The sequence below is a fragment of the Nerophis ophidion genome, linkage group LG23 (genome assembly GCF_033978795.1).
Source record: "Nerophis ophidion isolate RoL-2023_Sa linkage group LG23, RoL_Noph_v1.0, whole genome shotgun sequence".
Classification (NCBI taxonomy): domain Eukaryota; kingdom Metazoa; phylum Chordata; class Actinopteri; order Syngnathiformes; family Syngnathidae; genus Nerophis; species Nerophis ophidion.
The window spans coordinates 26038997-26060152 of NC_084633.1; the positions used below are offsets into that span (position 1 = coordinate 26038997).

General features: G+C 35.1%; 1 protein-coding gene across 1 annotated transcript; it reads left to right on the forward strand.

Annotated features, from left to right (window-relative positions):
• The first annotated feature begins 8551 nt into the window (after window positions 1-8551).
• Window positions 8552-20858, forward strand: LOC133541495 (zinc finger protein Gfi-1b-like). Its single transcript, XM_061884938.1, has 6 exons — window positions 8552-8673; window positions 9027-9202; window positions 13295-13458; window positions 18016-18144; window positions 18211-18376; window positions 18508-20858. The coding sequence occupies exons 1-6, from the start codon at window positions 8648-8650 to the stop codon at window positions 18678-18680; spliced, it is 834 nt and encodes a 277-aa protein (XP_061740922.1). The 5' UTR covers window positions 8552-8647; the 3' UTR covers window positions 18681-20858.
• Window positions 20859-21156: the final 298 nt, after the last annotated feature.

Here is a 21156-nt window from a genome sequence, read left to right on the forward strand (position 1 = left end):
ATCCGGTTTTCTCGCCTCTCATTGGCCAAACTCAACCTTGGCTTGTTTTTTATTGGACAGGAACGTGATACAGGAAGTCATTTCATTAAGGGGGTGGGGCTTGTTAGTACTGGTGGCGCGAAAATATTAAGAGAGAGGAAAGGGGAGCACGCGGTGTTTTAGGAAACAAAGACAAAACAATTTATTATGTATGTATATGTTAACAATTCATGTATGTGTATGTATATATATATATATACATATATATAAGTAGTAATGTTGATAAAAATGCTATACATATATATATACAGTATATATATATATATATATATATATATATATATATAGCGTCAATATAATATTTATAATATAATACATAAATATATTTACCCATTTATATAGAAATCTATATATATATAAATATAAAGCTATATATATAACTATATATACATGCAATATGTATGAAATTATATATATAAATATATATATATCATTATATATATATATATATGTATATATACATATATATATATATATATATATATATATATATATATATATATATATATATATATATATATATATATAATGTAAATATATTATTTATAATATCCATCCTGTCTCTTTCGAGGTCGCAGGGGGTGGTGGAGCCTATCTAATATATATAAATCTATATAATTATCTATTTATAAATAAATATATATATATATATGTATATATATATATATATATATATATATATATATGTATATATATATATATATATATACATATAAGTACAAAGCTATATAGATCATTGTATATGTATATATATATATATATATATATATATATATATATATATATATATATAATAATCTATTTCTAAATCTATATATACATATATAAGTACAAAGCTATATAGATTATTGTATATATATACATACACACACAATAATCTATATAGCTTTGTATTTATATATATATATATAGATTTTTATTTATATGTATATATAGATTCATATATAGATAATTATATATAATATATGTTTTATATTATAAATTATATTATAAGATGTACTGCTCTTTTTTAATATATATATACATATATACATATAAATATATATATATATATATTCGTACATATATATACAATATTATACATTTAATATTATATATATTTACCATATACATACAATATTATAAATATTATATATATATATATATATATAAAATTTCAGTTCAAAGCCTTTATGTCAAATACAGTATGTTAAAAAAAAAAAGCACGATACAATATGGGGTGTCAAAAAGGACGACGAGTAAATACATTTATCTTTAAAAATATTTAAATTTGCCATAAATAATTGAATACATCAAGAAATTATAATATGAATACTTGATTATATTTTGAATTATTAATTAAATCATGAAATTAATCATTTATAATGTTTAAAAAGGTAATGAAATTTGTAAATAATTGAGTGAAAAATGATGTGTAATTATGCAATAAATAAATTAATGACATATTTAATAACATATATGCAATTTGAATTTAATCATAATCAAGTTAATTAATCACAGATTTAAGGATTGATTGAAATATACCTATTTATTTATTAATTTTTGTCTCAGTTGGCCCCGCCGTAGGAAACAAACACAATGCACTGATAACCACCCAGTGGTCAAATTACAGCGTCAAATGCTTCAAACAGGAATAATAGGGATATACTGCTTCTCCTTATTTAGTGCAGTGACGCTGGAACCTATCCCAGCTGACTGGGATAGGTTCTGAAAAAGGCGGGCGACTCCCTGGACTGGTTGCTGTTCACTCCCAGGACACGTACAAACAAGCAAACACACTCACATCTACACATCCGGACAATTTACAGTGATGGGTAAATGAGGCCTCAGCGAGTGTGTGGCACACTCACTATCTGTATTCGCAATGAAATGAGTAGCTAGTAAATATTTGAAAGGACGTACTAACCACTAGTCCATTATCCTGTCCATGAGTTTATTCCCAGTGGAGAAATGCATTGCATTCCTTATTTCACTGTCAGTGTTTTTAATTCCCATTTTTCTACACGTTTATCAATGACGAGAGCGAGCAAATATATCCGTTTCTTGTCCAATCAGAGGCACGTGCATTAACATCAAGAACTGACACAACTCAGTAGTTGCCATGGTCAACATCCTCTTTTTACCTGTTTCAAATCCAATAAACCTTGTCTTACCAACATTTGCACTAAATATATTGAAATACTTGTCAATTTGGAAGAAAAAAAAGTGTGAGGAACTTAAAATGGAATGGGCGTGTAACGTGCGTGGAGGTGTCAAAGAGGCTATAATTGTAGACGCTATCGACCGTGAGAAAGTGGCATCGCACTTTTGACAAAATACTTTGACCGAAACCACGATGAGAACATCAGAAAACACACATGAAAACGCCCTTCATGTGACCCGAATGAGGATAAGCAGACAATACAAAACCCCAAACCAGTGAAGTTGGCACATTATGTAAATGGTGGATAAAAACAGGATATCATGATTTTTTTCAACTTATATTCAATTGAACAGACTGCAAGGACAATATATTTCATGTTCAAACTGGTAAACTTTGTTATTTTTTACAAGTATTAGCTCAATTTGATGCCTGCATTATGTTTCAGAAAAGCTGGCAAAAGTGACAAAAAAGACTGCGGAATTTGAGGAATGCTCATCAAACACTTATTTGGAACATCCCACAAGTGAACAGGCTAATTGGGAACAGGTGGGTGCCATGATTGGGTATAAAAGCAGCTTTCATGAAATGCTCAGTCATTCACAAACAAGGATGGGGCGAGGGTCACCACTTAGTCAACAAATGTGTGAGCAAAGCAGTTGAAGAACAACATTTCTCGACCAGCTATTGCAAGGAATTTAGGGATTTCACCATCTACGGTCTGTAATATTATCAAAAGATTCAGAGAATCTGGAGAAATCACTGCAAGTAAAGGGAAAGGAACGTGACCTTGGATACCTCAGGCGGTACTGCATCAAAAAAGCGACACCAGTGTGTAAAGGATGTCACCACGTGGGCTCAGGATTACTTCTGAAAGCCACTGTCAGTGAGCACAGTTGGTCGCTACATCTGTAAGTGCAAGTAAAAACTATAATGCAAAGCCAAAGCTATTTATCAACAACACCCAGAAATGCTTCGATGGGGCCGAGCTCATCTAAGATGGACTGATGCAAAGTGGAAAAGTGGTATGTGGTCTGACAAGTCTACATTGCAAATTGTTTTTAGAAACTGTGGACGTCGTGTCCTCCGGAACAAAGAGGAAAATAACCACCTGAATGGTTCTAGGTGCAAAGTGCAAAAGCCACCATCTGTGATGGTATGGGGGTGTATTAGTACCCAAGGCATGGGTAACTTACACATCTGTGAAGGCACCATTAATGCTGACAGGTACATACAGGTTTTGGAGCAACATATGTTGTCATCCAAGCAACATTATCATGGACGCTCCTGCTTATTTCAGCAAGACAATGCCAAGCCACGTGTAACAACAGCGTGGCTTCATAGCAAAATGGTGCAGGTACTAGACTGGCCTGCCTGTAATCCAGACCTATCTCCAATTGAAAATGTGTGGCGCATTATGAAGCCTAAAATACCACAACAGAGACCCCGGACTGTTGAACAACTTAAGCTGTACATCAAGCAAGAATGGGAAAGAATTCCACCTGAAAAGCTTCAAAAATTGGTCTCCTCAGTTCCCAAACATTTACTGAGTGTTGTTAAAAAGAAAAGGCCACGTAACACAGTGGTAAAAATGCCCCTTTTCCAACTTTTTTGCAATTAAATTCTAATATGCCCAAAAAAAAAAAAAGTTTCTTAGTGTGAACATTAAATATCTTGTCTTTGCAGTCTATTTAATTGAATATAAGTTGAAAAGGATTTGCAAATCATATTCTGTTTTTATTTACCTTTTACACACCGTGCCAACTTCACTGGTTTTGGCTTTTGTAAATAAACCGATTTGTTGTAAGTAGCCTGTCTATGGCAAGTCCAATGTAAATTAGCATTGAGCTAACTCATTTTGGCAAAAAAAGGGAAGTGATTTCTATTTGGCATACTTGCTTGGTTGGCATTGAAAATGGCAACAAAACATGGCAGAGTCCACTTTGATGGCCTTCTGAGTGCTGGTTTCCAGGCCAAATGTTTGAGCCAGCTGATAAATATCTCCCCTGCTTGATCATGTATCAACACACGGTAGAACTATAAAAATGCCTATAAAAGTGCCAAATTATCCCTAATTGCATGTAGTGCTCTTTCCAGTCATAATTCAAGGAACAAATACATTTAGCCAGAACGTGCTTTATTGACGCACATTATTTCGCTGATGTGATGTAGTAGACCACATCTGGACCCCAGGCCGTGAATTTGAACCCCGTGTCACAGAATGGCTCTAATGGGATTGTTCGAGGAACACAGTGCATCCGGAAAGTATTTTTTTCCACATTTTTTTTATGGAACAGGCTTATTCCAAAATGGAAAACATCCATTTTTGGTCTCAAAATTCTACACACAATGACAGTGTGAAAAGTTTTTTCTTTTAAATGTTTGCCAATTTATTGAAAATAAATACAACCGAACAAGCCTTTGCTATATACTTTGTTGGTGCATCTCAAGTCTTGATGCTACCAGCTTGCCACACATCTCTTTGGGCAATTTGGTCCATTCCTCTTTGCAGCACCTCTCAAGCTCTATGAGGTTGGATGACAAGCGTTGCTTTTCATCCAGGATGTCTCTGTACATTAATGCATTCATCTTTCCTTCCATCAAGTTGGATGACAAGTGTTGGTTTTCATCCAGGATGTCTCTGTACATTGCTGAATTCCTCTTTCATTCCATCAGGTTGAATGAGAAGCGTTGGTTTTCATCCAGGAGGTCTCATCATTTGTTCAACTTCTTTAGTTAGACTAGTGGTGTTCCTCAAGGTTCCATCGTAGTCATCAATTGTTCAACTTCTTTAGTTAGACTTGTGATGGTTCTCAAGGTTCCATCTTAGGGCCTCTCTTTGTCGTCATTTGTTCAACATCTTTAGTTAGACTAGTGGTGTTCCTCAAGGTTCCATCTTAGGTCCTCTCTTTGTCATCATTTGTTCAACTTCTTTAGTTAGACTAACTTTGTCATTTGTTTAACTTTTTTAGTTATACAGTGGTGTTCCCAAAGGTTCCATCTTGGGTCCTCCTTTGTCATCATTTGTTCAACTTCTTTAGTTAGACAAGTGGTGTTCCTCAAGGTTCCATTTTAGGTCTTCTCTTTGTCATCATCCGTTCAACTTCTTTAGTTAGACTAATGGTGTTCCCCAAGGTTCCTATCTCAGGTCCTTTCTTTGTCATCATTTGTTCAACTTCTTTAGATAGACTTGTGATGTTCCTCGATGTTCCATCTTAGGTCCTCTCTTTGTCATCATATGTTCAACTCATTTAGTTAGACTAATGGTGTTCCCCAAGGTTCCATTTCAGGTCCTTTCTTTGTCATCATTTGTTCAACTTATTTAGTTACACTAGTGGTGTTTCTCAAGGTTCCATCTTAGTTCCTCTTGTTGTCATCATCTGTTCAAACTCTTTAGTTGGACTGGTGGTGTTCCTCAAGGTTCTACCTTAGGTCCTCTCTTTGTCATCACGTCTTCAACTGCTTTAGTTAGGCTAGTGGTGTTCCTCAAGGTTCCATCTTAGGCCCTCTCTTTGTCATCATCTGTTCAACTTCTTTGGTTATAAGAGTGGTGTTTCTCAAGGTTCCATCTTAGGTCCTCTCTTTGTCATCATTTGTTCAACTTCTTTAGTTAGACTAGTGGTGTTCCTCAAGGTTCCATCTCAGGTCCTCTTTTCGTCATCTCTTGGGCTTTTCAACTGATAGCCAACGAGTTCAGTTCCAAAAACCTTTGTGAGATTCATGTTCATACGAAATAAGACTAATTGTGAAGGGAGAAGTCCGGCCCCCGGTCCTTAGCTTTCTATGAATGTGGCCCCCAAAGTGTTTAGTGGAATATCCCTGCTGTGAAGCGTAGCTACAAATCAGTAAGTGAACATCTGAAACAAAAGACATGTTCCTCCCCAAGTTACAGGTTCTTAGAAAGACACCCGAACCACCCTAGCGAGAAGTGAACCCACCAAAGCCACCAGGCCGTCTCCCTTCCCTGCACTTCCATGCCTACTCCCCATCGACAGCCCCCCTCGGAGACGTGCACGAAACCCCCCACCCCTCAACACCCCACACCCACCGCCGCAGCAACCACCTGGTGCTTCTCTCCATGCACTTCAATTATTGTCAAAATATTTTTCTTTCTCTCGTCTCGCTTCAATCTGAGGGCAATCTATAAACTTGATAAAAGCATTTTAATATTTTTCTTGTAATGTTAGAAATCTGAAAAGAAGAATACTGCTGTTTCTCTCTCGCAGAATTGTCTTCATATAAACTGTTGTTTTGTTTGCATCATGATATACTGTATATATATATATATATATATATATATATATATATATATATTTATATATATATATATATATATATATATATATATATATATATATATATATATATATACAACGGCAGTGACTAGGATGGCTGAAGCGGGAATCGAACCTGCAACCCTCAAGTTGCTGGCACGGCCACTCTACATATATATATATATATATATATATATATATATATATATATATATATATATATATATATATATATATATATACATATATATATATATATATATATATATATATATACATATATATATATATATATATATATATATATATATATATATATATATATATATATATATATATATATATATATATATATATATATATATACATATATATATATCTCAGTACACCTGAATAAACCTTAGCGGGAAGGCTGAGGAGTGTGATCCCACGATAGTTAGAACACACCCTCCGGTCCCCCTTTTTAAAGAGAGGAACCACTCTCTAATGTTTTCATTAAATTTTATTCAATATTATATTTATTATTAATTAATGATTTAAAAGTAATGAACATGTTTTTTTAATTATTTATTATTGCTATGATATAAACACAAAAAACATGTATGTGCCCATAAATATTCCCATTAAATGTTCTTCTCCATTTTGTTTATTATTGTATAATCATTTAAAAGTAATAAACATGTCTTTGTTATTTACTTATTATTGCTATAATATACAATACATTACTTTTATGGGTCTTAACCTAATATTTTCCATTCAATTTTATTATATATTATATTTAATTAATGATTAATGATTTAAAAGTAACGAACATTATATTATTTATTATTGCTATAATATGAAATACAATATTTGTATGTGTTCTTAACTAATATGTGTATTAAATTTATGATATATTATATGTATTTTGAACTAACGATTTAAAAGTAATTAACATGATCTAATTATTTATTTATTATTGCTATAATATCAAATATCAAATATATAATATCAAATGTCCTTATTTGATATTTTCATTCAATTATATTTAATATTCATTATCAATGAACAATTAATGAACATGTTTTTGTCATTTATTTATTTATTATTGCTATAATATAAAACCAAAAATGTTGTGTCCTTATTTAATGTTTTCCTTCAATTTTGTTCAATATTATATTCATTATTAATTAATGATTTAAAATAATGAACATGTTTTTACTTATTTATTATTGCTAAAATATAAAATACAATACATTTCTGTGCCCTTAAATATTCATATTAAATTGTATTCTACATTTTATTTATTACTATATAATAATTTAAAAGTTATTAACATGTTTTTGTTATGTATTTATTTATTATTGCTATAATATGAAATACATTACTTTCATGGGTCTTTACTTAATATTTTCCATTCAATTGTATTATATATAATATCTATTATTAATTAATGATTTAAAAGTAATGAACATGTTTTTTATTATTCATTTATTATTGCTATAATATAAAAGACAGTATTTTTACGTGTCCTTAACTAATATTTTTATTACATTTATTATATATATGTATTATTAATTAATGATTTAAAAGTAATTAACACGTTTTAATCATTGATTTATTTACAATACATTTATGTGTTGATATTTTCATTCAATTCTATTTATTTAATATCAATGAACGATTTAAAAGTAATGAACATGTTTTTGTTATTTATTTATTATTGCTATAATATAAAACCAAAACGTTGTGTCCTTATTTAATGTTTTCATTCAATTTTATTGAATATTATATTCATTATTAATTCATGATTTAAGAGTAATGAACATGTTTTTATTATTTGTGTATTATTGCTATAATATCAGATGCAATACATTTATGTGTCCCTTATTTGATATTTTCATTCAATTTTATTCAATAATATATTTATTATCAATGAACCATTTAATAGTAATATACATGTTTTTAAGGAACGATTGAAAAGTAATGAACATGTTTTTATTATTTGTTATTCCTAAAACATAAAATACAGTACTTCTCACCACATATTATTAATAGTAGCCTTTTTTTTTGTTTATTTTTTGTTTTGCATGGCACTTCAACAAGGGGCTGGGTTTCTCACGCCTCTGCTGGCATGACCCCCAACACCTTTTTCAAAAAATGATACATCAGCAGACGGGTTTGGGAAGTAGAAAAGAGGACGTGAGTGACATTGATGCGAGAAGAAGTGTATTTCGGGAGGTAAGAACAGCCTTTCACTTTATAAATGAATTAATATTGTCATTCATAACAAATGTAAAAGTCTCCTTTTAAAGGGTTTCTAGATATTTTTTTGAGGTGGTACACACTGAGGTGTACAGCGCAACATGTACAGTATAGTACCATCATTCTAAACACATGATCAAATGAAATACTGTATTTGGTGCAGATTTTGTGTTGGATGCATTTAAAAAAAAATTATATTTTTGCTCAGAGTTTTAGATGTCTATAAGCAGTTTCAGTCGTAGTCTGGTTCTCCTCCCAAGAACATGTTCTGCAGGTGGTGGAAAAAACCTCAAACAGCAGGTGTTCAACGTCTGCCTTTTCTGCCACAGTCATTCTTCCACCATGCCGCGCTCCTTCCTCGTCAGGAGCAAAAAGAATCATCCGTCGTCAGAGTTTCACCCTCGGAGAGGAAACCCCGACGATGTGATCCGGAAAGACCCTCAGACTGAAGTCCGTTCCCCCGGGGATCAGTGCCTGCACCCTCCAGGCCACACGTCCACATCTGGTAAGTTGTCATGTCAGCTCAATTCACTCATTTAGACCATGAAACAATAATAAATCCATTATTGTCCTGAAAATTCTACACACAATACCCCATAATGACAAAGTGAAGGATTTTTTATTGTTTTTTTGGAGAATTTTTGGCAATTTTATTAAAAATAACAACTAATAAAGCATGTGTATAGAAGTATTCACAGTTTTTGCCATTAGGCTCAAAAATGAGTTCAGGGGCATCCTGTTAAGTACATTTCCAGAAAGCCAAGGCAGGATTTTTCCACTATTAGTCTTATTTTGTATATTCCAGACCAGTGTTGTCTACAGTACATGTATAGGGTTGTCCCAAAACTTTTTTTTTTAATAAATAGCTACGATGATAATGTAAATGAGTGATTTTTAATCACCATTATGTAGAATTCTTATCAATATTGATGGTGTGGTTGATATTATTAATTTTTGTTTGATGACTTTGGATTTTTTGTGTTATGTTTGTGTGTCCTCTCCATTCAGGTTTGGTTTGGGATTGGAATTGTATTATTGTGTATTAATATCATTGTATTTTTGTGTGTAGTTTTGTTGGACCGAGTAAACATTAATTGATGTTGTAATCACGATAAATAACACAATCATTTATTAATTTAAAAACCCTAGTGTTTATTGTACCACCAAAACTTAACTTTAAATATAGTTTAAAAAAGGACTATAAATTAGTAGCGAATAAACCACAGCAAATAAAATGATAATAACAGTATTAAAACAACAATAGCAATATAAAAAAACACAGTAACATTCAGTTTTTCCATTTTGTTTTAAATTCTGTTTTTTTAAATCTTACACTCTTATTTAATCTTATTTTACCACCACAAAGATTGTGATTTTTGTGACAAATAAAATGTTAAATTTTTTAAAATTCTTTAGTGTAATACATTTTCAGACAATTTTGACCAGTTTTTTTTTAAGTCAAAGCATAATCATTGTGTAAATGTGTCAATAAGTGCTTTACGTACATTATGCTTGTGTAAAGTACTTTATTGAAACCTTTATTTTGTTAGCGCAGGATGTGACATGCCACGCTATTATTTTGAAGGGTGGAAGTGTGCTGTGCTGCTCACAGCTTGACGAGTAAAGAAGAGAAATTCGGGGATTTCAAGTTGCGACTGCGGTTTGTACTTTGATGTTACATCCATGATGTCGTTCACAACAACACAACAGATGAGATGTGTTGTGTATGTGTGATTGTTTGTACATTAATGTTACATCCATGATGTCGTTCACAACAACACAATATATTAGATGTGTGGTGTGTGTTTGTTTGTACAATTATGTTACATGGATGATGTCGTTCACAACAACACAACAGATCAGATGTGTTGTGTTTATGGTTGTTTGTACATTGATGTTACATAGATGATGTTGTTCCTAACAACACAAAATATGAGATGTGTTGTGTATGTATGATTGTTTGTATATTGATGTTACATCCATGATATCGTTTACAACAACACAACAGATGAGGTGTGTGTATGATTGTACATCGATGTTACATGGATGATGTCGTTCACAACAACACAACAGATCAGATGTGCTGTGTTTATGATTGTTTTTACAATGATGTTACATCCATGATGTTGTTCACAACAACACAACAGGTGAAATTTGTTGTGTGTGTGCGTGTATGATTGTTTGTACAATGATGTTACATGGAAGATGTCGTTCACAACAACACAACAGATGAGATATGTTGTATTTATGGTTGTTTGTACATTGATGTTACATGGATAATGTCGTTCACAACAACACAAAAGATGAGATGTGTTGTGTGTGTATGATTGTTTGTACATTGATGTTACATGGATAATGTCATTCAAAACAACACAACAGATCAGATGTGTTGTGTTTATGATTGTTTTTACATGGATATTACATCCATGATGTCGTTCACAACAACACAACCGATGAGATGTGTTGTGTGTATGATTGTTTGTACAATTATGTTACATCCATGATGTTGTTCACATCACAACAGGTGAAATGCATTGTTTGTACATTGATGTTACATGGATGATGTCGTTCACAACAACACAACAGATAAGATGTGTTGTGTTTATGATTGTTTTTACATTGATATTACATCCATGATGTCATTCACAACAACACAAAAGATTAAATGTGTTGTGTGTGTGTGTACAATTGTTACATCCATGATGTCGTTCACAACAACACAACCGATGAGATGTGTTGTGTGTGTATGATTGTTTGTACAATTATGTTACATTCATGATGTCGTTCACAACAACAAAATTGATGAGATGTGTTGTGCGTGTATGATTGTTTGTACATTGATGTTACATCCATGATGTCATTTACAACAACACAACAGATGAGATGTGTTGTGTGTATGATTGTTTGTACAATGATGTTACATCCATGATGTCATTCACAAAAACACAACAGATGAGAAGTGTTGTGTAGAAGATTGTTTGTACAATGATGTTACATGGATGATGTTGTTCACAACAACACAACAGGTGAAATGCGTTGTCTGCGCGTGTATGATTGTTTGTACAATATTACATGGAAGATGTTGTTCACAACAACACAACAGATGAGATGTGTTGTGTTTATAGTTGTTTGTACATTGATGTTACATGGATGATGTCGTCCACAACAACACAACAGATCAGATGTGCTGTGTTTATGATTGTTTCTACATTGATATTACATTCATGATGTCGTTCACAACAACACAAAAGATTAGATGTGTTGTGTGTGTGTGTGTATGATTGTTTGTACAATTATGTTACATCCATGATGTCGTTCACAACAACACAACCGATGAGATGTGTTGTGTGTGTATGATTGTTTGTACAATTATGTTACATCAATGATGTCGTTCATAACAACACAACCGATGAGATGTGTTGTGTGTGTATGATTGTTTGTACAATTATGTTACATCAATGATGTCATTCACAACAACACAACCGATGAGATGTGTTGTGTGTGTATGATTGTTTGTACAATTATGTTACATCCGTGATGTCATGTCATTCACAACAACACAACAGATGAGAAGTGTTGTGTGTGTATGATTGTTTGTACAATTATGTTACATCCATGATGTCATTCACAACAACACAACAGATAAGAAGTGTTGTGTGTATGATTGTTCGTACAATGATGTTACATCCATGATATCATTCACAACAACACAACAGATGAAAAGTGTTGTGTGTATGATTGTTTGTAAATTTATGTTACATGGATGATGTCGTTCACAACAACACAACAGATAAGATGTGTTGTGTTTATGATTGTTTTTACATTGATATTACATTCATGATGTCGTTCACAACAACACAAAAGATGAGATGTGTTTTTTGTGTGTGTGTATGATTGTTTGTACAATTATGTTACATGCATGATGTCGTTCACAACAACACAACCGATGAGATGTGTTGTGTGTGTATGATTGTTTGTACAATTATGTTACATCCATGATGTCGTTCATAACAACACAACCGATGAGATGTGTTGTGTGTGTATGATTGTTTGTACAATTATCTTACATCCATGATGTCATTCACAACAACACAATATATGAGAAGTGTTGTGTGTATGATTGTTCGTACAATGATGTTACATCCATGATATCATTCACAACAACACAACAGATGAGAAGTGTTGTGTGTATGATTGTTTGTACAATGATGTTACATGGATGATGTTGTTCACAACCACACAAAAGATGAGATGCGTTGTATGTGTGTGTATGATTGTTTGTACAATGATATTACATCCATGATGTCGTTCACAACAACACAACAGATGAGATGTGTTGTGTTTATGATTGTTTGTACATTGATGTTACATCCATGATGTTGTTCACAACACAACAGGTGAAATGCGTTGTGTGTGTGCGTGTATGATTGTTTGTACAATGATGTTACATGGATGATGCTGTTCACAACAACACAATAGATGAGATGTGTTGTATGTGTGTGTATGATTGTTTGTACATTGATGTTACATCCATGATGTCTTTCACACGCATTTTCTCTAGAAATGGCTTTTTCTAATTTGCTGTTGTTCTTCACAGGGATGAGAGCAGATGTTGGCAGGTCATCCCCGACTCGATCGGCGGACAGACATCAGACGTCTGACAGAGAGCGAGAACTGGAGAGACTGGTCTTCATGCTCCTCCACCATACGTCACACATGGACATCAAATATCCATTCAGCCAGTGTCCTCTCTGTGATAAGGTAAACGTCTTTTCACTTCCTGAAGAAACAATTGTTGAGCTGTTCCACCATATTGGTGCCATTTACTTTTTCTCCAACTCTTAATCTGAAAATACAATTGAACAACTCTGTATTGGCAAAGGTATTTGACCACCAGCTTTGACTCACATGTGAACTTGAAGTGCCATCCCATTCTTAACCTATAGGCTCTCAGTCTCTGTTCTAATTCATCCCAAAGGTGTTCTATCGGGTTCAGGTCAGGACTCTGTGCAGGCCAGTCAAGTTCATCCACACCAGACTCTGTCATTCATGTCTTTATGTACCTCGCTTTGTGCACTGTTGCACAGTCATGTTGGAAGAGGAAGGGGCCCGCTCCAAACTGTTCCCACAAGGTTGGGCGCGTGGACATGTCCAAAATGTTTTGGTATCTTGGAGCATTCTAAGTTCCTTTAACTGGAACTAAGGGGCCAAGCCCAACTCCTGAAAAACAACCCCAAACAATAATTCCTCCTCCACCAAATTTAACACTCGGCACACAGCAGTCCGAAATGTACTGTTCTCCTGGCAACCTCCAAACCCAGACTTGTCTATCAGATTACCAGATGTAAAATCGTGATTCGTCACTCCAGAGAAGACGTCTCCACTGCTGTAGAGTTCAGGAGCGACGGGCTTTACACCACTGCATCCGACACTTTGCATTGGACATGGTGCTGGTTGGCTTAGATGCAGCTGCTCGGCCAAGGAAACCCATTCAATGAAGCTCTCTGCGTACTGTATTTGGGCTAATTGGAAGGTCACATGGAGTTTGAATCTCTGTAGCAACTGACTGTGTCTTGTTCTGTCGTCGTCGCTCCGCCTCTCTCTCCGACGTTCACAGCTGCCGCCCTTTTAAACGATGCGAGAGGATTCATTAATCGTATACAGGTGCGCGATCCACGCACCTGATCTCGATTGTGGCGTCACTCCTGCTTGCCATCCCTGCCTCCTCACCGCCATCTTGAGCCGGGCTTCAGCTTGCCCTGCCTCTCTGTCAGACTGTTGGCTCCGCCTCTCCACAATTAGTTCCAGTAGTTACTCGCTCATTTTTTGGAATGTTTGTCTTTGTTAAGTCAAAGTAACAGTTATGCTAATAGCATGTTGTTACTGCCCGATGTGTCTATTCTTAAATTTTTTTTTAAAGCAATGATTCGCAACGAAACGAAATAATGCATTTTTTTATCCATCACATTATTTATTATTCAAATTTGAAAATGCTCTCACCGGGTGACATTTGAGCATGGCGCTAACAGTTGAAATGCTCAATTTTCAAAAAATATTTCCACGATCCAAATACTTTGAATCGGAATCAGAATCAGAAATACTTCATTAATACCCGAGGGGAAATTAAGATTTTCACCACAATCCCTTTCAAGATCAGACAAAAAGGTGAGAAACGGGTAAAAAATATTCAGTCTAAGCCTAGGCCCCTGGAGAGGGGGGCCAGACTGAGGCCAAAGAAAAAAAAAACTCATATATTAACAAAGATAAGTTAAAGTACCAGTGATTGTCATAAACACACTAGGTGTGGTGAAATTATTCTCTGCATTTGACCCATCACTCTTGATCACACTCAGGGAGGTGGGGGGAGCAGTGAGCAGTAGTGGTGGCCGCCCCCGGGAATAAACATGTGTATAAGAGGAAAACATCAAAGAATACAAAGGACATTAAAGACATTAAAAGAGCAGAGCTGATGCAACCAGACCCATATATATATATATATATATATATATATATATATATATATATATATATATATATATATATATATATATATATATATATATATATATATATATATATATATATATATATATATATATATATATATATATATATATATATATACATATATATATACATATGTATATATGTATGTATATATGTGCATATAGCTCGGTTGGTAGAGTGGCCGTGCCAGCAACTTGAGGGTTGCAGGTTCGATTCCCGCTTCAGCCATCCTAGTCACTGCCGTTGTGTCCTTGGGCAAGACACTTTACCCACCTGCTCCCAGTGCCACCCACACTGGTTTAAATTTAACTTAGATATTGGGTTTCACTATGTAAAGTGCTTTGAGTCACTTGAGAAAAGCGCTATATAAATGTAATTCACTTCACTATATACATACACATATATATATATATATATATGTATGTATATGTATATATATTTCTATATACATATCTATGTATATATACGTATATATGTGTATATATGTGAATATATATATATATGTGTGTATATATATATATATATATATATATATATATATATATATATATATATATATATATATGCACAGATCAGATGTCGTGCATATATATATATGCACGACATATATATATATATGTCGTTGCAGGGGTCTATATATATATATATATATATATGTATATATATATATATATGTATATATATATATATATATATATATATATATATATATATATATATATACATATATATATATATATATGTATATATATATATATATATATATATATATATATATACATATATCTATATATATATATATATATATATATATATATATATATATATATATATATAAATACATACATACATATATACATACATATACACACTGTAGTGGCCTCTGCGGTGTTCCACGCCATTGTGTGCTGGGGTGGGGGGAGCATGGCCATAGATAGGAGTGGACCCAACAAAGCAACCAAGACAGCCGACTACACCCGCGGCCGCCCACTAACTCTCCGCCATTGTCCAGTCTGTATGGATGAGCGAGGATACGTCTAAAAAGGCCGAGGTGTCCGATACACGCTCATTCAGCCAAGAAGGCGCATAGTTAGTTATTCAAAGTCATAAAACTGTATAATAGACTTAGACAAACTTTATAGATTCACAAGGGAAATTGTTCCACACAGTAGCTTAGTTACTAAGGATGGAAAGGATAAAGTAAATAAAAAATGTACCATAATAGCAATATTACCTGATCTCGCTCTCCTGGTTCCTGCATCTTGGGGTCATTACTACTGCAGCCATGCGAGTTTCTGACAGTTATAATAATAAACAGTTAATTACTAGCTCACAGTATCTTGACACTAGGCACATTACAGGTAATAAACACTTCATTATTAGCAAGCTACATTAGTAAAAGTTAATTACAAGCTCTGTTGGCCCTGTCCATTAACATGATTTAGAACAATATTTTAAAAATAAACCAAAAATCGCATAAAAGGAGTGTGCTTGTGACATCTGGTTGGCATAGCGATGCCGGGTTCGTTCCTCCAAAGATGTGTCGGCAAGAACACAGCAAAAGGTAAGAAATAAAGGATTTATTAAAGTAATAAAACAGGCTAGAAACAAAACACTGGTGCTAAACAGAAAAGGCAAACCCAAAGCGCTAGCATGGATGCTAGGAATACAAACAGAAAAACTAGACTTGGCACGAAGGCACAAAAAAGGGAAAACAAACCATTAGCATGAGAGCTAGAATAAAACAAAGACGTAGCGTGTAAGCTAAATATACATACAAAGCAGTGGTCACTGTTGCACGAAGGCAAATTAGGATTCCAGAATGAAGAACGAAAAGGGGCGAGCTTAAAGGGAGTAGTATTAGTAGCTGGTGGAAACAATATTGTCACGCCTGTAAGTTTATGTTTTGGTTTTGGTCAGGTCATGTTTAGTTTTTTGGACATTTAAGTTCTGTCTTGGCACTTCCTGGTTTGTTTTCGTCTCCATGCCAACTCATTACTTTTCACCTGTCATGTCACGTCCCTGTCCTCAGCCTCACACCTGTTTTCACTAATTATCATATCTACTTAAGTCACTCTTTTTCTTGTCTTCATTCTGGGATCTTCACACACGCACACACCCTACCCATGCTGTTTCAACCTTCATGCCCTCGTCCACAGTTCCATGCCGTGTAAGTTTGTGTATTTATGCCACAGTGATAGTTTTGTTTTGTTTGTACATAGTCATGCCTTCGTGCTGTCTAAGTTTATAGTTCATTGTCATTTCATGCCATCGAGCAAGTGTTTTGTTTCATGTTTGTATTTTGTAGCCAAGTTCTGTACATCCTTGTGAGCGCTTTTGTTTATCTTTGATTACAGTTTTAAATAAAAATATGGACTCACAGTCACGTCTTTCTCATGCTAATCCTCATCTGCGTTGTAGAAACAACTTTAATCCAAGCCCAACCATAACAAGTATGAAACCATGGTGACAAAGCAATTAGGAAATAAGGAGTCGGACGGAGAGTGATATAAAAATGGAACAAAGCAACAATATGAGAAGATCCGAGCAGCGGATCGCAACAGTGCTGAAATTTTGTCAATTAGTTTATATTGATATTTATTTGTTGAAGGTAGAATTTTAACTTTAGCTCATGGACTGAAAGTGTACCTATTGTTATCAATCAATCAATCAAAGTTTATTTATAAAGCCCTAAATCACACCTGTCTCAAAGGGCTGCACGAGCCACAACGACATCCTCAGATCTCTTATGGTAAGTATCCGTCATTTAGTACACATTTCTTTACAACATCGCTCTTTTCTTTTTTCCAGTCTTCAGGCTTTGCATCGAGAATCGGCATGCGTGCTCAGTCCGGCAACGCCCCTCCTCTGTCGTCGGTGAAGTCGCCCACAGCCGCGGAAATCCTTCCCCTGAGCTTTAGGGCGGTGCGAGGACACAGGGTAAGGTTGGACGCACGTTGCCTGACATTTTCGAGGACCACTCGTGTTCTCCTCCTCCGCATGCAGGAGCGCAACTTTGGCTGCAAAGTGTGCGGCAAGACGTTCAAGCGCTCGTCCACGCTATCCACCCATCTCCTCATCCACTCGGACACCCGGCCCCACCCCTGCCAGTACTGCGGGAAGAGGTTCCACCAGAAGTCCGACATGAAGAAACACACCTTTACGCACACAGGTGCGCCTCGTTTCACGTTTATATAGCCTCTGCCACCGCATTTAGTTCAGTTACAAGAGAGAAATGGCACCAATTCCACGGAGCGGTCCCTCAAACTGGGAAAATTCTCCATCTTCTTTGTGTGCACTCAGGGGAGAAACCGCACGTGTGCAAGGTGTGCGGCCGAGGGTTCAGTCAGAGCTCCAATCTCATCACTCACAGTCGCAAGCACAACAGCCTCACGGCTCACGGCTTCCAGAGCAGGGCAGACCTCCAGCGCCACCAGGAGACGCAGTGCGGTTACGGAGGCGACGTGTTGGCGTAGGAGTCGCAGCAATCAGACACAGGACGCCATGTCGCCGCAGTTGTTGGCTCTTTTCTGTAAAAATTCTGTAAAATAACGGTCATCTAAAGGCAGCTATGGCTGCCAAACGAAAACCATAAAATTAAAGTAAAACATTGCAAACCAAATAATGATCAAAAACATTATATTTACAGAAATTTTAATGAAACGTTTTGCGGAAAAATATCGTCATTTTACAGATTTTTACCAAATTATTAAGATCAACTACCTTTAATAAAGTGACGATGCAAACAGTTTTGCAGAAAAATTTCTTTATTCTACAGAGTTTTTCCAAATTATTACGATCAACCAACTTTAATGAAGTGACAATGCTGGCAGTTCCACAGAAAAATACCATTATTTTACAGATTTTTTCTGAATTGTTAAAGGGGAACATTATCACAATTTCAAAGGGGTTAAAAACAATAAAAATCAGTTCCCAGTGGCTTGTTTTATTTTTCAAATTTTTTTTCAAAATTTTACACCTCCCGGAATATCCCGAAAAACTGCTTCAAAGTGCCTGATTTTCACCATCGCTATATCCACCCGTCCATTTCCCTGTGATGTCATACAGGGCTGCCAATACAAACAACATGGCGGTTACCACAGCAAGATATAGAGACATTAGCTCGGATTCAGACTCAGATTTCAGCGGCTTAAGCGATTCAACAGATTAAGCATGTATTGAAACAGATGGTCGGAGTATGGAGGCAGATAGCGAAAACGAAAATGAAGAAGAAATTGAAGCTATTGAGCGAATAGCTATTGACGCTATTCGGCCATAGCATGGGTGTACCTAATGAAGTGGCCTTTAGCATGGCTGCCTTATTAGCATCGCCGGTAAAATGTGCGGACCAAACGATCAGGACTTTCGCATCTTGAGACACTGGAGCAACTTAAATCCGTCGATTGCTAAGTTTTTGTTTCGCATTAAATGTGGGTATCTAGTTTCAAATGTACATACAGCTAGCGTAAATAGCATGTTAGCATCGATTAGCGTAGCATGTTAGCATCGATTTGCTGGCAGTCAGGCCGTGACCAAATATGTCTGATTAGCACATAAGTCAACAACTTCAACAAACTCACCTTTGTGATTTTGTTGACTTAATCGTTGCAAATGCATCTGCAGGTTATCCATACATCTCTGTGCCATGTCTGTCTTAGCATCGCCGGTAGACACTCTGGCAAATTCAATGGGGGTCTGGCGGCAGATTTCTTGCCAGTGGTGCAACTTGAATCCCTCCCTGTTACTGTTGTTACACCCTCCGACAACACACCGACGAGACATGATGTCTCCAAGGTTCCAAAAAAATAGTCGAAAAAACGGAAAATAACAGAGCTGAGACCCTGTGTTTGTAATGTGAAAATGAAAATGGCGGGTGTGTTACCTCGGTGATGTCACGTTCTGACGTCATCGCTAAAAGACCGATAAACAGAAAGGCGTTTAATTTGCCAAAATTCACCCATTTAGAGTTCGGAAATCGGTTAAAAAAATACTTGGTCTTTTTTCTGCAACATCAAGGTATATATTGATGCTTGCATAGGTTTGGTGATAATGTTCCCCTTTAAGATCAGGGGTCTCAAACTCAATTTACCTGGGGGCCACTGAATGCAGAAACTACGTGAAAAGTGGATTCACCTTCTTTGAATGGCTATCCTGACCCAGCAACATACTTCCCGATCCTCCCAATTTTATCGAGAGACTTCCTGTGACCCTCGCGAAGGATAAAGGATTGTCCCGATGTTCGCCCGGACAGCAATTCCTTCATCGTCCTTGACAACTTTTCGTCGCGATCGCTCATTCACCATACAAACAGCGTGCGGACTGAAACGCATTTTGTATATGTTTTCACCCCCGCCACCACCCCACATGAGGTGGGCGGAGTTTGGTGGTTGCAGGGGTCTAGTAGCGCTGCATGGCATTCTGGGTATTTGTTATTTTGTGTTTATGATGGGTTACGGTGAAGATGTTCTCCCGAAATGTGTTTGTCATTCTTGTTTGATGTGGGTTCACAGTGTGGCGCATATTTGTAACAGTGTTAAAGTTGTTTATACGGCCACCCTCAGTGTGACCTGTATGGCTGTTGATCAAGAATGTCTTGCAGTCACCAACGTGTGTCATATTACAGAGAAAAATATTAAATTGTTAGTATGAGCATAAACCTTTATATAACAGGCTACATATATTTTTCAACTTGAATATAAAAATACACATACATATTTAAAAAAATAAGATTGACCTTAAAATTACATATAGAACTGTTAGATTGTTATTATGGACATAGACTTTTATATAACAAGCTACATAGTAAATGAAAATTAATAACTGTAATATTACATGAATTTGAAACTAATTTGAGAAAACAGAAAATTATATGTGTAATTAATTTGGTATTTTTCTGTAAAAAAAATAGAAATATACATATTACTGGCATATTACTTAAAATAACAGGGGGTT

Excerpts from the sequence above, each read along its gene's own strand:
- LOC133541495 (XM_061884938.1), top strand. The coding sequence starts at position 8,648 with ATGCGAGAAGAAGTGTATTTCGGGAG. Across the intron at positions 9,203-13,294 it reads AGGCCACACGTCCACATCTG|GGATGAGAGCAGATGTTGGC; the intron begins GTAAGTTGTCAT and ends TGTTCTTCACAG. Across the intron at positions 18,145-18,210 it reads GGGCGGTGCGAGGACACAGG|GAGCGCAACTTTGGCTGCAA; the intron begins GTAAGGTTGGAC and ends CTCCGCATGCAG.